Source organism: Lepidochelys kempii, chromosome 4 (assembly GCF_965140265.1).
Source record: "Lepidochelys kempii isolate rLepKem1 chromosome 4, rLepKem1.hap2, whole genome shotgun sequence".
Classification (NCBI taxonomy): Eukaryota; Metazoa; Chordata; order Testudines; family Cheloniidae; genus Lepidochelys; species Lepidochelys kempii.
The window spans coordinates 72,407,731-72,426,713 of NC_133259.1; the positions used below are offsets into that span (position 1 = coordinate 72,407,731).

At 39.0% G+C, this 18,983-nt stretch overlaps 2 protein-coding genes across 5 annotated transcripts in view; one reads left to right on the forward strand and one right to left on the reverse strand.

The window, feature by feature from the left end:
* CEP44 (centrosomal protein 44) overlaps nucleotides 1-9,707 on the forward strand; it is a 155,697-nt gene extending 145,990 nt beyond the window's left edge. Inside the window, exon 12 of the transcript XR_012158636.1 lies at nucleotides 9,602-9,707. The gene's annotated coding sequence lies outside the window, so the exon portion shown is untranslated. The remainder of the gene's footprint in view (nucleotides 1-9,601) is intronic.
* HPGD (15-hydroxyprostaglandin dehydrogenase) overlaps nucleotides 1-18,983 on the reverse strand; it is a 37,918-nt gene that overhangs the window by 13,653 nt on the left and 5,282 nt on the right. Inside the window, exons 1-2 of one of the 4 annotated variants that reach the window (XM_073341665.1) lie at nucleotides 18,840-18,916; nucleotides 2,504-2,722 (exon numbers count right to left, since the gene is read on the reverse strand). The exons of 2 other annotated variants lie outside the window; for them this stretch is intronic. In XM_073341665.1, coding sequence (XP_073197766.1) covers nucleotides 2,504-2,521 — 18 coding nt within the window. In that variant the 5' untranslated portion in view covers nucleotides 2,522-2,722; nucleotides 18,840-18,916. Of the gene's footprint in view, nucleotides 1-2,503; nucleotides 2,723-18,839; nucleotides 18,947-18,983 lie in introns of those variants that run through there. One more of the 4 variants, XM_073341662.1, reaches the window with a different exon arrangement.

An 18,983-nucleotide genomic window follows, 5' to 3' on the forward strand; every position in this document is an offset into this window, starting at 1 on the left:
CCAGAGGGATTGGAGGGAAGGAAAACTGATACTCAGGCCTTGCCTAATTTTGTCTTACTGAGATCCACTACTGCACTCCTCTTGCAGTCAGAACTTACTTAATCTTATACAAGAGTTCCAGAATAAGGTCCCAGTTGAAGAACTGCCCATGCCTGTGCAGAATTTCACCATTACTGCTTTAGTGATAAGTTTTAAAACTATTTCCTTTTAATTAAATATAATAAAAATGCTGCTTTTTGCCTAGATCTCCCTTTGACCTTCAATTTTTCCTAAAATTGAACCCTAACTTAGGTGATTTTTCATATTTCCAATTCTATTTAGTTAGTCAAACAAAAAGGATGCCTTATAGCCAGGAAGATTATTTCACTTTTTAAATGAGATGTTTTATAAGTATTATTTGTGTCTAGCACTCTTTACAGGACCCGACTTTAAATTAAGAAGTTCAAATGATGAAGCAGCTAGTCCTGCAAGCCCTCTACACATGTACTCCTAGTGAATTCATTGAGAGTTCTGAGCAGGGAAGGTTTGCAAGATTATCTGTAAATGGGGAGGATGGAAAGCTCCCAAAATAATAGCAATATAAAGTCAAAACCAGTCAGCCTATGACTAAAGCCCAGTTGTAAGGAGTGGCCAGTTAAATTGGAAAAAACCCAACCTCTTAAAATATGAGAACATTAACTACTTTGTACTAGTTCAGTAATGTTATCTAAATAGCAAATACCAAACTGGAAGGATTTTAAAGGTGAGGTCTTTTTATATGTTTTTATTTTTCATCTATAAACTATTTTAATAGTAAATGCAGTAGATATAGTTAGCAGCACACCATAAAATTTCATGTAGAAACCATGATCCAGATCTTGCTGTACTTATACAGGAAAAACTCTGGTTCGCTTTAATAGGAGTTTTGCCATGTGAGAAGATTGCACAATCAAGTCTTGTATTCTATCATACGTACTTTTTACAGTGCTCAGGAGCATGTGAGGCACTCAAGTATAAAATAATAGATATTTTTCCCCGTCGCTCATAACAAGAAATTCCAAGGAGTATATTACTGGTAAGTAAGTAGGGACAATGGAAAACTATGGGAAAGTTTGCTTTATTTTTTTTTAAACAGAACACAGATATTTCATTTTTCTTCAATATTGATGGGATCATATGTCTACATTGTATGTGACTGATGTTAAATTATTATCATCCCTTTCAAAATGAGCAGTTAGCTAAATTTGGGGTTGAGGGTTGTTCCAGTTAGGAGGAGAAATTGATGATAGTCTGATGTTTTCTTTGATGCTGTCATAAATATAAAGGGAAGGGTAAACACCTTTAAAATCCCTCCTGGCCAGAGAAAAAACCCTTTCACCTGTAAAGGGTTAAGACGCTAGGATAATCTCGCTGGCACCTGACCAAAATGACCAATGAGGAGACAAGATACTTTCAAAAGCTGGACGGGGGGAGAAACAAAGGCTCTCTCTGTCTGTGTGATGCTTCTGCCGGGGACAGAACAGGAATGGAGTCTTAGAACTTAGTAAGTAATCTAGCTAGATATGCGTTAGATTCTGATTCCTTTAAATGGCTGAGAAAATAATCTGTGCTGAATGGAATGTAGATTCCTGTTTTTGTGTCTTTTTGTAACTTAAGGTTTTGCCTAGAGGGATTCTCTATGTTTTGAATCTGTTTACCCTGTAAGGTATTTACCATCCTGATTTTACAGAGGTGATTATTTTTACTTCTATTAAAATTCTTCTTTTAAGAATCTGAATGCTTTTTTCATTGTTCTTAAGATCCAAGGGTTTGGGTCTGTGTTCACCTATGCAAATTGGTGAGGATTTTTATCAAACCTTCCCGAGGAAGGGAGGTGTAAGATTTGGGAGGATTTTTGGGGGAAAGAAGTTTCTAAACGGGCTCTTTCCAAATTATATCCCTGTTAGACGTTTGGTGGTGGCAGCGAAAGTCCAAGGGCAAAAGGTAAAATAGTTTGTACCTTGGGGAAGTTTTAACCTAAGCTGGTAAAAGTAAGCTTAGGGGGTTTTCATGCAGGTCCCCACATCTGTACCCTAGAGTTCAGAGTGGGAAAGGAATCTTGACAGATGCAATCTTGTTTATTTACAAAATATGTACCAAGCCCGTTTTCCCTAAACACAGGAGGAACCAAAGAGGAAATATTTTCTTTGCTTACAGGCCCAAGCCTCTTTAGTCAGCACCACACCCAAAAGTTCTAGGCTTTTTCTCAGGGCCACACTCCATATTTGTCCAGGCTGTCTCTTTCTGTCGTCTTTACATTCGTCCAGAATGAAAAGCGACAATTACTACAGCAAGGTTTAGCCCATGCACAATGGTAAAATACATCCTTGTGTTTCTAATTTCTTTTACTGATGGAAAAATTGGAATCTGTAGGAAATATTGGCATATTGTTGATTTTAATCTCAAAATACACAAAAAGTCTGCAGATGAATATTGCCACAAGTTTCAAGGAAAGGGCTTTGATTAAATCTACTGCATGTGTCACCTTGGTTGATTGGTCCATCAGCCCTCACAGAGAGAGAGCCGATCACAACATGTTGTTTGTGTTGGTCTAGCCAGTTCTTCAGCCACCCGCTGGCCAGGCTGTCAATGGCACTGGACACCCGATCAGCAAAGTGCACCACGGCCCAGAACCCCTGAGCTCAAGCAATCCACCAACCTCAGCGTCCCAAGTAGCTGGGATTACAGGCACACGCCACTGCACCTGGTGTTACAGTATACTTAAAATTAAAAGGTTTCAGAGTAGCAGCCGTGTTAGTCTATATCTGCAAAAAGAAAAGGAGTACAAGAACGTGTGAGGAACAGTACAGGGGGAAAAATAAACATGAGAAAATAGTTTTACTTTGTGTAATGACACATCCACTCCTAGTCTTTATTCAAGCCTAATTTAATGGTGTCCAGTTTGCAAATTAATTCCAATTTTGCTCCAAGAGACTGCTGAATTGGAATTAATTTGCAAACTGGACACCACTAAATTAGGCTTGAATAAAGACTGGGAGTGGATGTGTCATTACACAAAGTAAAACTATTTCCCCATGTTTATTTCCCCCCCCCCTACTTTTCCTCACACATTCTTGTCAACTGCTGGAAATGGCCCATCTTCATTATCACTGCAAAAGATTTTTTGTTTTTTTTCCCTCTCCTGCTGGTAATAGCTCACTTTACCTGATCACTCTCGTTACAGGTGTATGGTAACACCCATTGTTTCATGTTATCAGCGTATATAAAATCTCCCCACTGTATTTTCCACTGCATGCATCCAATGAAGTGAGCTGTAGCTCACAAAAGCTTATGCTCAAATAAATTTGTTAGTCTCTAAGGTGCCACAAGTACTCCTTTTCTTTTTTAAAATTAAAAATGATCTAAACCAGATTTAGATGAAAGTTCCATAGCTCAACTATATCTTAATAATGGGATGAATATAGATACCAAATCTAAGTGCTCCCAAATGTAGGGAAAGTTTGGATTTGGATTTTCAACGTAAAAGTTCTGATCCAAGGCTTTGGTTTGGACTTATTTTTATTTTAAATGAATATGTATGTGGAAACTAACAGATCTAGGGCTTGTCTTCACTATGGGGGTAAGTCGACCTAAGTTACACTACTCCAGCTACGTGAATAACATAGCTGGAGTCGACTGTAGCTTCGGTCCACTTACCCCGGTGTCTTCATGGTGCTGAGTTGACGGGAGATGCTCTCCAATTGACTTCCCTAACTACTCTTGGAGAGCTGGAACACTGGGGTCAACCAGAGAGTGCTCTGCCATTGATTCAGTGGGTCTTCACTAGACCCGCTAAATCGATCCCGACTGCTTCGATTGTAGCAGCATCGATCTCCCTGTAGTGGAGACTAGCCCCTACTATCGTCAGTGTGTCCTAAAGACAATATACAATGCCCAGTTATACAATAGGTCAAAACTTGATAGCAACCTGATAGCAACAGATAGCAATATGGGAAACTGATTTCCCCGCGCAATACGTAAGAGACTGGGCATTGCCAAAGTGTCAGCTGAGATGTTGGAAGTAAACTGAAAGCCTTTTCAGGCCACAGCACCCACTACCCATAAAGGTCGGTAACCTTTGATTTTGACCCTAGACGAGTTGTAAACTGCACACTTGTCAATCTTTAGGTTTGCAAATGCTAATACATTTTATAAATATCTTCCCTAATATTTGTGAAAATTGCTGACCTCCTCATTCTACTTTCTGTTCACAGGATCATTATGCTCATGCACTTTTCTATCTGGGCCCAATCTTATGATGTGTTTAGCAACTTCAACTCCTACTGCTGTCAATGGGAATTGAGGGTGCCTTATAGGAGCCAGGCTTATGTACTCTCTCTTGTACTCCTTAAAGGAACAGTATTTGATACATGTCTTCAGAGATATGTCTGTTAATAAATGTATTGTGTAGGGCTGTTTAATGTTAATTGTACTATATAACCATCAAAGGAATTATTAAAGCTATGTGCATTTATGCCTGATGGTGCTGCCCTAAGGTATAATTATTCTGGTGATAAACAGTAGCTATAATATATAAGGTGAAAGCAGCTGAACTGTTAATAGATCCATTAGTTGAGACTGGTGATGAAGAATGTTCTATATATGTTATAGGTTGCACAGAGTCCACACTAAGCCCCATAGGTAGGTCCCTACTAAATTCATGGTCCATTTTATGGTCATGAAATTTATGGTTTTTAAAATCCTAAGTTTTCAATTATTTAAATCTGAAATTTTATGGTGTTGTAACTGTAGGAGTTCTTAGACCTTAGTCTGCCCCATGCTTTGCTGCACATTGGGCTACCCACATTTACATCCTTGCCTGTCAACTGCTCTTCTCTCCAAATCTTCCCATTTCATGTTGAGGTGCTTGCTGTAGTTCAGAACTGTTCATTCCATGTTATTTGTGGTCTTCCTCTTTCTTCTTGCGTTTTCTGGCTTCCATTCAAGGGCGGTATTTGGTAAGTGTTCTTTTTACATTTTCAGCACATATCCCAGCCACTGCTGTCTTCTTTTGTAGGTTATTTGTGAGAGGGTGCCTTGTCCAGTAATTTTTCTGACTTCATTTGTCTTCATATATCTCTATATGTTATTCCCAGTATTCTTCTCAGACATTTGTGATGAAATGCATCCAGCTTAGTAGTCCTGTAGAGGTCCTGACCCAAAATGGGGCTGTGGGGGGGTTGCAAGATTATTGTAGGGGGGTTGCGTTACTGCCACCTTTACTTCTGCACTGCAGAAGTCTCCCCCATGAAATCTGTATAGTATAGGGTAAAAGTACACAAAAGACCAGATTTCACGGGGGAGCCTAGCGTTTCTCAAACTGGGGGTTCTTTCACTCCCCTGTGAAATCTGGTCTTTTGTGCGCTTTTACCTTATACTATACAAATTTCAGGGCAGAGACCAGATTTCACAGTCTGTGACGCTTTTTTCACAGCCATGAATTTGGTAGGGTCCTACCCATAGGGAATCAGATAGAGGACCTATCCTGTCCTAGAGAAGCTGCTCAGCCTGCAGGGTGGAAAGGAAGAATCCCACCTGGGATAATTAAATGAAATAAATGAATAGGAAAGGGAAATAGCTTGGAACTTTTTGAGGAAGTGCTCTTCCCCCCCCACATCGCTTCCTTCCCTACTTCAAGGAAGTAATAGAGCCAGATGATTCCCAGACCAAGTCCCAACCACATGGCAGGGAGAACCTAGATAGTTGACTGCTTTATCAACATCACAGGATTGCAAATTTTCCTAGACTAAATTAATGCTATTAATATTTCTCTTGGCTGAAGCAAACCAGCAAGTGTTTGGAAGTGACTCTTGCCTTTATACCAAACTGAGGAGAATCCTGATCCTAAATGTGGGGGTTTGTCTTCACTGCAGAGATAACTTGGGCTCTGTCTTGAGTGTTGTCACTAACCTGATTCACATCCACAAACAACTCCTCCCCCATGTGTAACAGAGCTTTACACCTGAGCTAGATGCCCCGTTTGGTGGTAGAAGCTAAAGCCAGAATGCTGTCCACATTTGGGTTGGTAGCCCACTCATTTTGAAATATGGACAAAGGCTAAGCTGCTCGAGTGCTGATGGTCCTCCAATGCCTTCCCACAATTCCCTGCATGTGACTAGAATGACCACAATTCACTGGGAAAGAATCATAGAGTGTCTCAGCTGACTGTAACACAAAGAACCATGGGATACTGCCCTCACAAGTCCTAGTGATGCACACAAGTGAGTGCAGCACCAGAGTGGATGCAGCTGAGTGAAAACACTGGAGTATGGCTTTGCATTGTGGCTGCTCACACCTGGGATAAGCCAACCCAGGGGCTCACACCCAGGTGCTTATTACTCAAGTTAACGCTGCAATGAAGACATACCCTATAAGCAGGCCAGAAAAAGAAGCTCCTTGCAGAAAAGCATATGCTTTAAATAGAGATAGTATTTGTTTCTCCTTTGTGTTGTACTCTCTACTACTGCTGGTATGTCACTCTACAGTTTAATGCTCCCCTCATACTTTATCCCTTATGAAATGCAACTTTGAACTCCCACTTTTGGAATCAGCCAGAAACACTTCAGCTGGAGTGTTTTGGAGGAAAGTCTCCCAGATATTACTTCAAGCTACTATAAAATATGGCTGATGGAAAGCCAAACAGCCAAAGAACAACCTTCATGTTTCTGTACACCCTTGCTTCCAGTTTTGGATAATAAGGCAAAAGGAAATCTCTGAAATTACCTCCAAGCCAGCCAAGTATAAATATTTTTCTGTAATATGGCCTTCAGTGCACTGATGTAGGACTAACAGGAACATGTGAGGAGAGAAGTGCCTTCTGGTTTGGTAATTCTTATTACATTCTTTGAGAAAGAAATGTTGACCCTTACTCTTAATCACTGATCATTCTTAAATCAGTGCATTCATCTGTATTTTCTTTTTTTGTATTTGAAAATAAAAAGTCACTAAAAATCTGTTTCCCCCCTGCATTGTTTTAATGTATATCTGCTAATCCACTACATCCAGCAGAAATCATGTCAAAACATAAAGCATGTTGCCTTTGAAGAAGTGACTTGTGATAAATAATCCATTTACCATTGTATTCAGCAGCTTGGATGTTCTCCATAAAAATTTCAAGAACAAAGAACAGCAAACTGTTCAAATTAGAAACTGAACAGTTACTAAATGCAGGTAAAGTGAAAATTAACAAAGCTGAAACACCAGCACTTGTCCCCTAGCTACCAAAACCCACTATTGGTAGCAGCTGTGAAAGTAACCTCACTGCTTGCCAACAAAACCCACCATCTCCATACTGTTGATGATAGTTTTCTTACTTAAATATACACATTGATTTATAATAAATAATGAGGACACTCATCATTACACTGTTACAGGTCTGAGTATACTACCAATAAAAGCAGTTGCACTCTGACAGCTGCCAATAAAAAGTGTATTTACCATGCTACTGTCCAGCAAAGTAATAATCATGAGTGTAGAAACTTGTCTTAATGTAATATTAGTTTACTTCTGCAATCCCAATTACAGAATTGGATGAGAGTAGTTCATGCATGCCAATGCACCAAATGCTAATAAAGACAAAAGTAAAATCCCTGACAGCATGCCATTATTTTGCAAAGTAAATAATTGGACACTGAGGCAAAACACCTCAGTGTAGCTGTTGGAGAACTCAAATCCCTACCATATATTATGACTAATGACCCTAGTTAACAGGCTGACTGGTCTTTTATGTGTAAATGACAAGCTCAAAAACAAAAGTTACAAACTTTTAGCCTCCTCTTGTAATCTTCTTCCCCCACAATGGCTTTATAGTTTCAGCTATATTACTCTAAACAGAAAATATGGTGACATGCTGTATCTAAGCAAAGCCTAACACATTTCTCCTGGCTTTAGCAACATGCCTATTCTACGTTATGTAACACTTAGATATGTTGACATACTTATCACCTTTAATTCAAATTCACATGCTATTTCTACATCGTTATGAACTTCCTAGCATGATCTATAAGCACCAGTGCAAAAATGTGTCCATCTTCACTGACTACTTCAAACCTCATTATCAGCCATTACATTTGACAAATGTTTACTGTTAACTCAATATATGAGGTATTTCTAATAATCCAGGGATTCCATCTTATTGCGCTAGCTTCTTGTAGCAGTAAAACACCACACCTTCTTACCTAGAAAAGCTAGTATTTCCTGCAGAGAAATGATTTCCTGCATTCCTGTAAGATTGGAGATGACTATTGCATTGGTACAAAGATGAAAAGGCAACTGGTGTGTTTGGGAAAACTTGTAGACCCCTTTATCTCCTTACCTCTGCTGACACTTTTTATATAGGTGTTAAAAACAATTTACTCTATGTTAATAGAAAACAATTGATTTGGGCAAGTTCATAAAGCAAGTTACTGAACAGGTGGAATTTGAACCTTGATTGTTTGACTTTCATATTTTCTTTGTTGCTTGATTAACATCATACTTCATGAGCTATACATAAAATAAATGAATAATATATGAGGTACCTATGAGGCTTGAAACTAAATGCTGCTGGTAAGATTTGCACTGCAGGGGGTAAAACAGCATGTTGCTGTTCTCCAGGGTGGGGTGTGTTTGGGGGAAGGGTTGATCCTGTCAGGGTTTGGGCTTTAATACTACATTCTAGGAAGCTGGGTTTAAACAGTTTCTCATTACACTATAAACAATTTGCCTCTCAGTGCAGCATTTGCCTCAACATTAGTCACTGTTAGCATAAACTGAGAGTCCATAAACCAGTAAGATCACATGCTTAATGTACAATTACTGAGGTAAATCTGCATGCCTTTTTCTAATGTGTTCTTCCATGATCCACAATGGCATGTGAGTCACAGATATGATTATTTTCAGAGCTTGCAGATTTCTTTTTATACATATGGTCTGATCTGCTGCAATTGATTTCAGTGGGGGCAATTCTAATCACTTTAATAGAAATAGTTTTCTCTTCATGGGCATGATCATATCTGGAGCACTGACTTAGTATGGGAGAGTACTAGTGAGCTACTGAATTGCAAGGGTGATTTCTCTCTTATTAACTAGTAGGCTGTTGGTTTGATTCCAGAAAGGACTTAAATCTTTGCCTGTGCAATTTAATTTTTTTCAGAGAACACCATTCTAAAAAAAAAAAAAAAAAAGGGTTCATTTAATCAGTCAAGTACAAGGATATGAAATTGTGACTTTCCTTTGATGTAATCACCATTTTGAACATTGTGGAGTACTTATGGCACCTTAGAGACTAACAAGATTGAAGATTGTAACTTGCATTTTGAATGTATAGATGTGACTAGCTGGAGATGTCCAGGACAGAATAAGGCAACTTATTGCATGCCTTGCACCTTCTTGAAGCAACCAACATGAGTTATCAATTGTGTTTGTCAGAACAATTGATTGGATAAAAGATTTGGTTTCCCACTTTGTATCCAGGGGAAGGTGGGACTTTAACCACCTGACTGCAGCTTTGAAGCTGGTCTGGGAGTTGCATGACAAAGGATTGGAAACCATATTTAAGGACAGGATCTCTCCAATCTCTTTCTCTTACTCTTACTTTTACTAGCTGATCATAGACCAAAAACTGAAGGACTGCTGGAAGCAGAAGCGGCCTACTTGTCTGACAGATGAAGTGGGCCAAAGGGCTTATAAGAAAGGGTGAGCATGGAAAGATTATATAGGCTTTTTTTTCCTAAAGATCTGAAATTCTTGTATGCTTTGAAAGTAAAACTTATTGTCTCTTAGAAACCCCTGTGCAAAGACCATTCCTTACTTTATCAAAGAGTTAAACTATAATCCAGTGCAATGGAATCTGTGGGAGTACACATAAGTGACTGGGGAAGCTCGGGTGGGTTCAGCACTGGTTTCAGGACCTAAGGCAGTTTGTGCTGTGGAGTCCCACATCACAAGGAGAGGTGCTAGACAGGAGGTAAGCACCTGAAAGTGTGGTTGGGTCCTGTTACAACAGACTGGTGACTGTACACTAAGGAGCTCAACTAAGTCTGTAAGATAATCTTTGTCTTGCATTTGGCTAGGATATTGAATTGATGAGAGTATTAATTCAAGATTCCTTACACAATCCCCAGTATGATATGTAGTTCTTAAAAATATTTTTTATAAATAAAGGTTCCAAACACTTGACGCTATTCTAGCTTTCAGAGAGGGGAGAGATCGCTGAAGTGATCCCACTGGAGTTTTTATTTATGCATTGGTTTGAATGCTGGGCCATGGGTGGCATTCTAAACTCATAATCTTTAGCAGTAAGTAGGGAATGGCTGACCTGCGTAGTCTCCTGTTTTTCCTGCATGCTTGAATCTCCTGGGGAACTGGAAGACTTAACAGGAAGTGGGAGAGATCATAGCAGCAAGGGGTGTGTGCCAGTAGAACATCTCATCCTCATTTCCAGTCAGAAGACCTCAGAGCATAGAGTTTATAGGATGAATGTGTGGGTAGCTGAGGAGGTGATAGAGTACCTCATGCTATCGGTGTGAAGCTGGGATTTTTGAGTAGAGCTGAGGCTTTGGGAAGAGAAGCAACAGCAGGGCCAGCAACAATGGCAGAGCTGAGCCTCGAAATGGCCTCCATGATTCCAGCTCCTACAGAGCTGGGCAGTGGGTCTAAAATACCCCCACAAAGAGAGAGCCAGTGGTTAGGGTGGTAGCCTGGGTCTTGGGAAACAGGAGTTCAGTTCCCTGCTCCACGCTAGATGGTGGCATTGAGAAAGTCACTTAGTCTCTCTGTGCCTCAGTTCTCCATCTGGGGAATAATAGCACTTTCCTAGCTCACAAGGGTGTTGTTAGGATAAATATGTTAGAGTGTGAGGTGTTTAGCTACGACAGTAATGGGGCCAAATAAGTATCTTAAGTAGATAGAATCTGACAGGACTGATGAATGGACAAAGCTGTGACATGCCTCATTGAAATACACACAGCAAAACCCTGACCGATAAGACAGTAAACATATGAATGCCAAAGTGAGGGGAGCTCCCTCTCCTGCCCCATAAATGTCATTCGATGCAGTGTAGCCTGTAACTTGAGGAGTTAAAGGCATTTAAATGACCAGTAAATTTTGATTTTCCTTGAAAATATTAACCCAGTTGCCTTCAAGGGACTGTATTTATTATTAAATACATTCTGCACCAGGGTGTAAACAGGTTAAGGGAAACCCCAGAACTAGAGACTGAATCAAATGTCCTGTCAATGCTATCAATTACACCTCTTTAAACTTCAGATCCACAAAGTTGCTGAGCAAAGTGGATTGTTTTTTTTTTGTAGCTCAGATGATCAGGAGTTAGATAAGCACTCTTCCGTTCTTCTATCTGCAGGACCAAGCTATTTAAGTTCTTCGTAGGATCAAGCCCTGAGTGACTGTGACACGAGGCAGGCTTCAATTTAGAAATGGAGAAAACTTCACCAATCTCAATTATCAGACAATTTTTACCTTTGTTTGTATAAATTAGTTTATATAAATGAGACCAACAAAAACGAAAAATGACTGATTTAATGATGTCTGCTAGACTTCCTCAAGTTCTGCCCAGTAATAATGAGACCCTTGCATGCCTGAACAAATTCTATGCATGTATTTGAATTTTGCCTCTAATAACTGTTGTTACACAACTGCAATATTTGAGCTTTCTAATGCTGCCAGTGAAATATATGTAAAACACTCAGAGAAATATGAGAACAAGAATTCCTAAATATATTTTATTCAAGAAATCTGACTAAATTAGTTTCCAAAACTTTAGTGGAGTAAGGCATCAGGTTTCTTCCTTCCCCTCTTAGACCCCTTCTGCTCTCAAACATACACACACTTTTTCTTAATTAATCAAGTTTAGAAATGTTTAGAAAAGGATAACTATATATTCTAAAACATTAAAAATTAAAAGTGGTGATAAATTAATTTTAAATTTTTATTTTTAATGACAAATATTTCAGCTGAACATTTTATTACAGCCCTGGCCTCTTTATCTTATTTGTTTATGCTCTTGTCTAATTATTATAAAGTAGCATTATATAATACTGCTCATAATTCTTGTTCTCACAAGTCAGAAAAGCAAATTAAGGTTTAATATGCGTGGTAAATAAAAATATTAAGAGTCTACTATCCATAATTTAACGTAATGAACAAACATTTTCCTACCAGAATGATTCATAAATTTGAGGTTAACCCAGGTAATCACTTTTTATGATATTTTATGGGTCTTTTCTAGCCCAAGACAATGTACAGCTTTACATGCATAATGTATTTGTGGCTATGACTGTGTATGTCTTCAAAGGGAAGCTGACATTGTGTCTAGAGGTGAATAAAAATCCAAAAACTGTACAGTGGCAAGCTTAATTTGGCATTCCCTACTCACATATCATGTATGTTGAGAGTTGAATCATTATTAGATTCCCTAACTCAATACTCCAAAACAAAGCATTTTTTCTGTCAAGATGAATGAAGCTCAATACAACTGTAATTGAAATCAGCATAGCTATTTTTGTTGACTTCAGAGGAAAATAATTTAACCCTAAGTGTGTTTTTTTTTTTCAGTGAAAGTACAAAGTCTTTGTAGAACTATTAAAAGGGAAACAGTTGCACTGAGTAGAGTTAATCTATGGAATTCACTGCCACGGGAATCTTTTCATTGGCTGCCACTCTTTCTACATCTAGATCAGGCTTCTTACTCTAGAAACACCTTACAGAAAGAAATTAGATAAGTGTCATGCCCAAAGTCACATACCAAATGAATGGTTTCAGAGTAACAGTCGTGTTAGTCTGTATTCGCAAAAAGAAAAGGAGTACTTTTGGCACCTTAGAGACTAACCCATTTATTTGAGCATAAGCTTTCGTGAGCTACAGCTCACTTCATCGGATGCATCTGATGAAGTGAGCTGTAGCTCACAAAAGCTTATGCTCAAATAAATGGGTTAGTCTCTAAGGTGCCACAAGTACTCCTTTTCTTTATAGCAAATGAATATCGAAATTGAAAAGATAAGCAGGGATTCCCAGCTCCAAATTCTTGATCAAACCATAAGTCAACACTCTTACTCATCCCTGTTCATCTTATGTACAGCATGCCACAATTGCCTGAGTGTATTATAGAGTTTCATTCCACTTCCTGTTAAGTACTGGATGCTGGCTACCATTTGAGTACTTGCTATGACAGCCAATGGTTTGATGCAGGGTGGCAGTTCCAGTGTTTCTATTTGCTCAGTATTGTTTTGTGCTTTTATTAAAAAAATATGATTTTTGTTAAATAAAATGCTGGCTGCTTAAACTGTTAATGATGTCGAAGAAAGAAAATAAAGTACACGATTCCAGTTTTAACAAATAATCATAGTTAGTGTATCCTGCTTATTTTAAATAGTTCTTTTCCATTTTAAAATATGGTTTTGTGGATGAGTCTAATGCTTTTGAGAGTGATACGTTAGTTAGATCTAGGCATAATAAGAACGTAAAAATGGCCATACTGGGTCACACACCACACAACAGAACCACTAACCAAGGAACCTAACCTTGCAACAAAGCCCGTTGCCAACTGTGTCCACATATCTATTCAGAGGACACCATCATAAGGCCTAATCACATCAGCCACACTATCAGAGGCTCGTTCACCTGCACATCTACCAATGTGATATATGCCATCATGTGCCAGCAATGCCCCTCTGCCATGTACATTGGCCAAACTGGACAGTCTCTACGTAAAAGAATAAATGGACACAAATCAGACGTCAAGAATTATAACATTCAAAAAACAGTCGGAGAACACTTCAATCTCTTTGGTCACTCGATTACAGACCTAAAAGTGACCAGTAGTTAGATGGCCAGTTACAACCATATATACCCTGAGTTAACTGCTAGCATACAAATAAAGGCACAGTCAATTGTGTGATGGCATAATTACAGCCTATTTTTTAAACTTGGACCATTTGTGTCTATCTATACTGACTCTGCACCAATCTGTTGGTGTCACTCATTTCTTCTTGTGAGACACCGTCATCAGTTCTCAATGCAAAATATCCTGGAGGTTAATCTCCTAGCATGATTCATAAGAGCTTGAAACAGGGGTGGATGAAGTAATATATATAGTTCAGTATGTTAAAAATGGTATTTGATTACAGTGCCATGGAAAAGAAAGAAAGTTTCTTAAATAAGATTTAAGCTGGGGGCCCTATCGTGGGATCTCAGCTGAGCCTGTACTGAGACAGACCAGTCTGGTGCAAACACAAGTGTGGATAGACTTGTAGGAATCAAGGAGAACAAGAATGTAATTTAAACTGTAGAGGTGCTGTCAGTCTGTTTTTCATGCTGATCTATTTTTTCTGTCTTTTTAAAAAAACATAATTGATTCTGCACCTATAGTATGAGCTTTCTATAACTTGCCATAGTACAGTCCATGTCACTTAAGTCTACTTTCCCTGATGTTTTTGTCAGGAACACATTGGAATTCAGTGGCATCCACCCTGAAGAGCTTGAAAGCTTCTGCAGGGCACAGTCTTAATTGATACTGACTATACTTTACTACATAAAGTAAAAAGGTCATTAAGGCCCCTAGATTTAAGTACCACTGAAATCCGTACAACGCCTGCTTGGTAGGCACCTAATTTCCACTCTAGAAGTCCCCTTAGGGGCCTAAATTTCTGCCTCTGGGCATGTGCACTGCTGACTCAGCTAGGTGGCCAGACACTTCTTATGCTTAAGACCAAGTGTGATCCTCAAACCAGGTGAAGATAGGTGTTGCCTCACCTATATTGTATGTGGGTCCTGATCCAGTAGTTAGGCTTAGAGTATGCCTAACTCCACACAAAATGGGAGGGAGTGGGGAAAGGAGGCAGCCTCCTTTAGATCTGAAGTTACATGGATTAGGGCACTCACAGGTTCAGTTCTTCCCCTTGCCAGATTAGGGGATAAGAACTGAACCAGAGTTTCCCCACATCTCAGCTGAGGGCCACTGGACTATGGGATTTTCTGATGTGAGTCTCCCTATCTCTCCTGTTTAAACTGTTCCACTTTGCATTTTTAATTATTTATGCATTAAGCCAGAGAGCGTGAGAATGACACTTTAGTCTGATAGTTAGGGCACTCACCTGTTCAAATCCCTTCCCCTTAGGCAAAGAGGGAATTGAACCAGGGTCTCCTGCATTTTGGGTCAAAAGTTATAAGGAGCACGCATCTCCTCCTTGCTCCCTCCCTGCACAACTGCTTTGTGTGGAGTTCAGCCTGTGTATCATTACCACTTTTGCAAAAAATGTCCTAGGTGCCTGACTCCAGCAGAGGGTTCCCAGCTGTAGATTCTGGCCAGAGAATACACACCTTTCTCCAACCCGGGCATGTGCACCTAACTCCCTGAGTGGGGCGGGGCTTAGGACACATCCCTCTCATTGGCATCTGCCATTGGCTAGCTTAAGCAGCTCCCCACTTAGCAGGCTAGCTTTTGTGGATCCCATTCTTAGGCACCTTTCTCTCCCCATGCATTGTACAGGGAGCCTAGGCACCTAACTCAGGCTTTGTAGATTCCAGTGGTGTGGGGGGTGGGGACTAGGTGCCTAAAAGGCAGGTTTTGCAATGTCTAAGTCCCTTTGTGAATCTGAGCCTAGAAGACTAACTGAGGAAATACTTCATTTAGGACACTTTTTCGTTTTCTCTTTTGAAAGACACAACGATTTAAAAGATCACTTCAGCAAATTTGTTTCAGAATCAGCATACTCAAATTATGCAAAATAACTTCTGCTGACACTTCTACCAAAATGTCTGTGGATGAATCTGTTTTTGATATTAACATATCAGTAAAAAGGGCTCAAGGAGTCTCCTCCATCAACGTCTAGTTCCCCAATATAGAAGTTAGATACAATCCATTGAACAGTCCCAGTGCCAACACTGACTATATGAAATGAGAAAAGAAAGGAGGTGGTGAGGTTGGGCAATGAGCTTGCTCTCCACCTATACTAGCCACTAGAGCTGCCCAGCAGCATGCGCTCCTTCAGGCTCCCAGAAGATATTTCCAGCTAGCCATCCTTCTGCGACTTCTGCTTTAGCATGGCCACTCTTCACCCTTTACAGTGCACCTCTGGCTATAAAATCCATAACCTAGCCCTGTACTTTTAGATCTCTTATCTTGCTCTATTAGTTAGTTGTCAAATTCCAACAGAGTGCCCATGTGATTTTTTTCGTACTGTATGTGTTTTGATCAAATTTAAAACATCTTCATGTATAAAAAGTCATTATGCTACGAAATGATAATTGAAATTATTTTTTGCATATATATCCTTCATTGGAAGACTGACATAAAAATATCTTTCATGGTTGTAATCCCATGCAAACTCTATATTAATCCCTTGCTGCCCTGTTTGCAGGTGCAAATTACTATGTTTGGCATTCGGATTCATGGGAGTGATGTATAGAGATACACTGAATCCTAACATGGAAGCAGGTCTTTCCTAAATATTGGAATGACAGTCAGAATTTGAAAGGTCAGGGCATAAAGTAAGTCCTTCCTGACTGACAGCTTTTTTGGAGTTCAGATCTCCAAGCTATGTGGCTTGAAGATGGAACCACCCAGAAATGGTGACTGAGAAGTGAACCCCCACGTACAACATTCTTTGGCAATGGGAAGTTGGGATGGCATTGGAATGGTAGTCATGTTGGTTGTGAGTTCAATCCTTGAAGGGGCCATTTAGGGATCTGGGGCAATTGGGTATTGGTCCTGCTTTGAGTAGGGGGTTTGGACTAGATGACCTCCTGAGGTCCCTTCTAACCCTGATATTCCATGTATTAGCAAACAAGTTGTGACATCATGTCATGTGAGAAACCAGGAATGCATGTTTGAAAGATCTCTTTTGCAAAAATTCACTGAATTTACATGGGTTCAGCTGGACAGCTGCTCTTAAGCTGAAAGAATGTGCTCCAACAAATGGGGAATGGTGAAAATATTTCATATGTGAAGAACTTGGAACATATTTGTATGCCTTAAGAAAATGAAATATGTAGCCCTAGATTAAACAAATCTTTTAATAGTGGGCAACTTATTTCTCATGTGTATGCCAGCTGAGCCTCAATAACAGTTGATGTGTCTTAATCATTTACATAGAAATGGACTCCAGTGAAGACTGAGACTAAAGTAGGTGTATCTTAATGTTATTGTGTATATTCCAGTTTTAAATATGGGCCAATAAGAAGTTATTTTATGTTGTTTATAAGTGATTCATCACTTTTTATAAGTGATTCATTCTCTAATTTTTATGCACAATATTCCTATTTTCATACATGTTCGTTCACTTGGAATTTTTAGAGGCTCACTACTATTTCTAACTATCTTTTTATTCCAGGTTACCTTCTGACTGATTAGCATTCGGAGGGTTTAAACACATAACACATTTTCCCCATACATCTAATACAGAGAGCCAAAGAATAAACAATTAATGACATTCGTGGACTGTCGGTAATGTAGACCAACATAACTTTTATTGTGGTTGCTTTCAGCCTGAAATAATGGCTTTTCAGGTATCAAAGATCCTCAACCACCAGGAGTGTTTTTATTCTCTATATTCCCATATCTATATTTGAAGCCATGTTTACAAGCTGCAAAGATTCAACTGGAGTGAAGAATGTGAGAAATAAGTTGTGAAGTATGAGAGGCGGAGAGCTCATGAACTTTCCATTCCTTGAGAAACTTACTTCTACAGAGTTTATTTGTAAATATTTATTTCTCTCTGCTACAAGACAACTGCTACCTTGGATAGGCTTGTCTACCAGAGGCAGCAGCCATGGCTTTTCACACTTTTCACAGCTCAGTATGCTGCAGGTACCATATAGTCTGCGGGATCAGGCCTTGCATGCCATTATGTTAGTCACTAGAATCTAGTAGTGTAATGTAGTATACGCTGATAAAAATAATTTAACAATACTGTTATTATAAAACATGGTTATTACCAATAATATTTGAATTTATTCTCTTTTCAGAGTTGTCTGTCTGATTACCAGTTCCAGCAGTCTGCTTTCCATCTATATGTGGAACAATCAGGGGGAAATGTTTATGTACAAATAGCAAAAGACTAGATTTAAGATCTGGTATGTGGGTCTAAGGGAAGACTATTTCTCTGCATGTACAACGTGTAAAAAGTAGAGAAAAGAAAAGGAACTAAAGACCATAACCAGTAAATATTTCGCCATCATTAACATTAATAATGTACAGATACAGGACAATGAATGAGTTATCATAGCATTAATGATTCATTTTATTCTTAACTGTTAAGATATATCAGTATTTGAGATTAGTGTTACAATTATAGTACTTGCTTAGGTGCTAGTATAATTATCTGTAGTGACTCATGTATATATAGGTAGGGCCGCGCCATACACTGACCATTAATGGCTCTCATGTCACTGGAAGGTAGGGGGGCTTGAGTGTGTATATATATGTGCATGAGTGGGTTGCGGGCAATATAGGATTTTTAATGTGAAGGAACATGATGATCCATGAAAGAGACTTCACTGTAGAGCATTAGTGCATCTAAACATGATTTAAATAAAAATTGTTTGAAACACTCTTTTCAAATGGTAAATTTGTTTCTTTAGATGTTCTCCAGGAGGACATACACGTTGAGTGTAAACAAAAACCAATGAACCAAAAACACTCTCTCACAAATCCACAGCACATAATTTCCTCCTAAACTTTACTTCAGGCATAATCAAGCACTATAGGCTGGGATTTTCAAAGAGGAAAATTAAATTAGAGTTGAGTGCCTAACTCCCTTAGGCCTCTTTGAAAATCTCACCTTTAGGTAATACAGTATGAACATTTTAAAACAGATAATGCTTACCAAATTAATTTGTATAGTGTTTTCCCAGTCCTTTTCATTATTCACTCCAGCATTATTAACCACAACATCCAGCCTTCCAAAATGTTCAATTGTTTTTTTAAAAGCACCTACAGTAAAATCCAAGGGAAAAATTCCTTAGCTGTC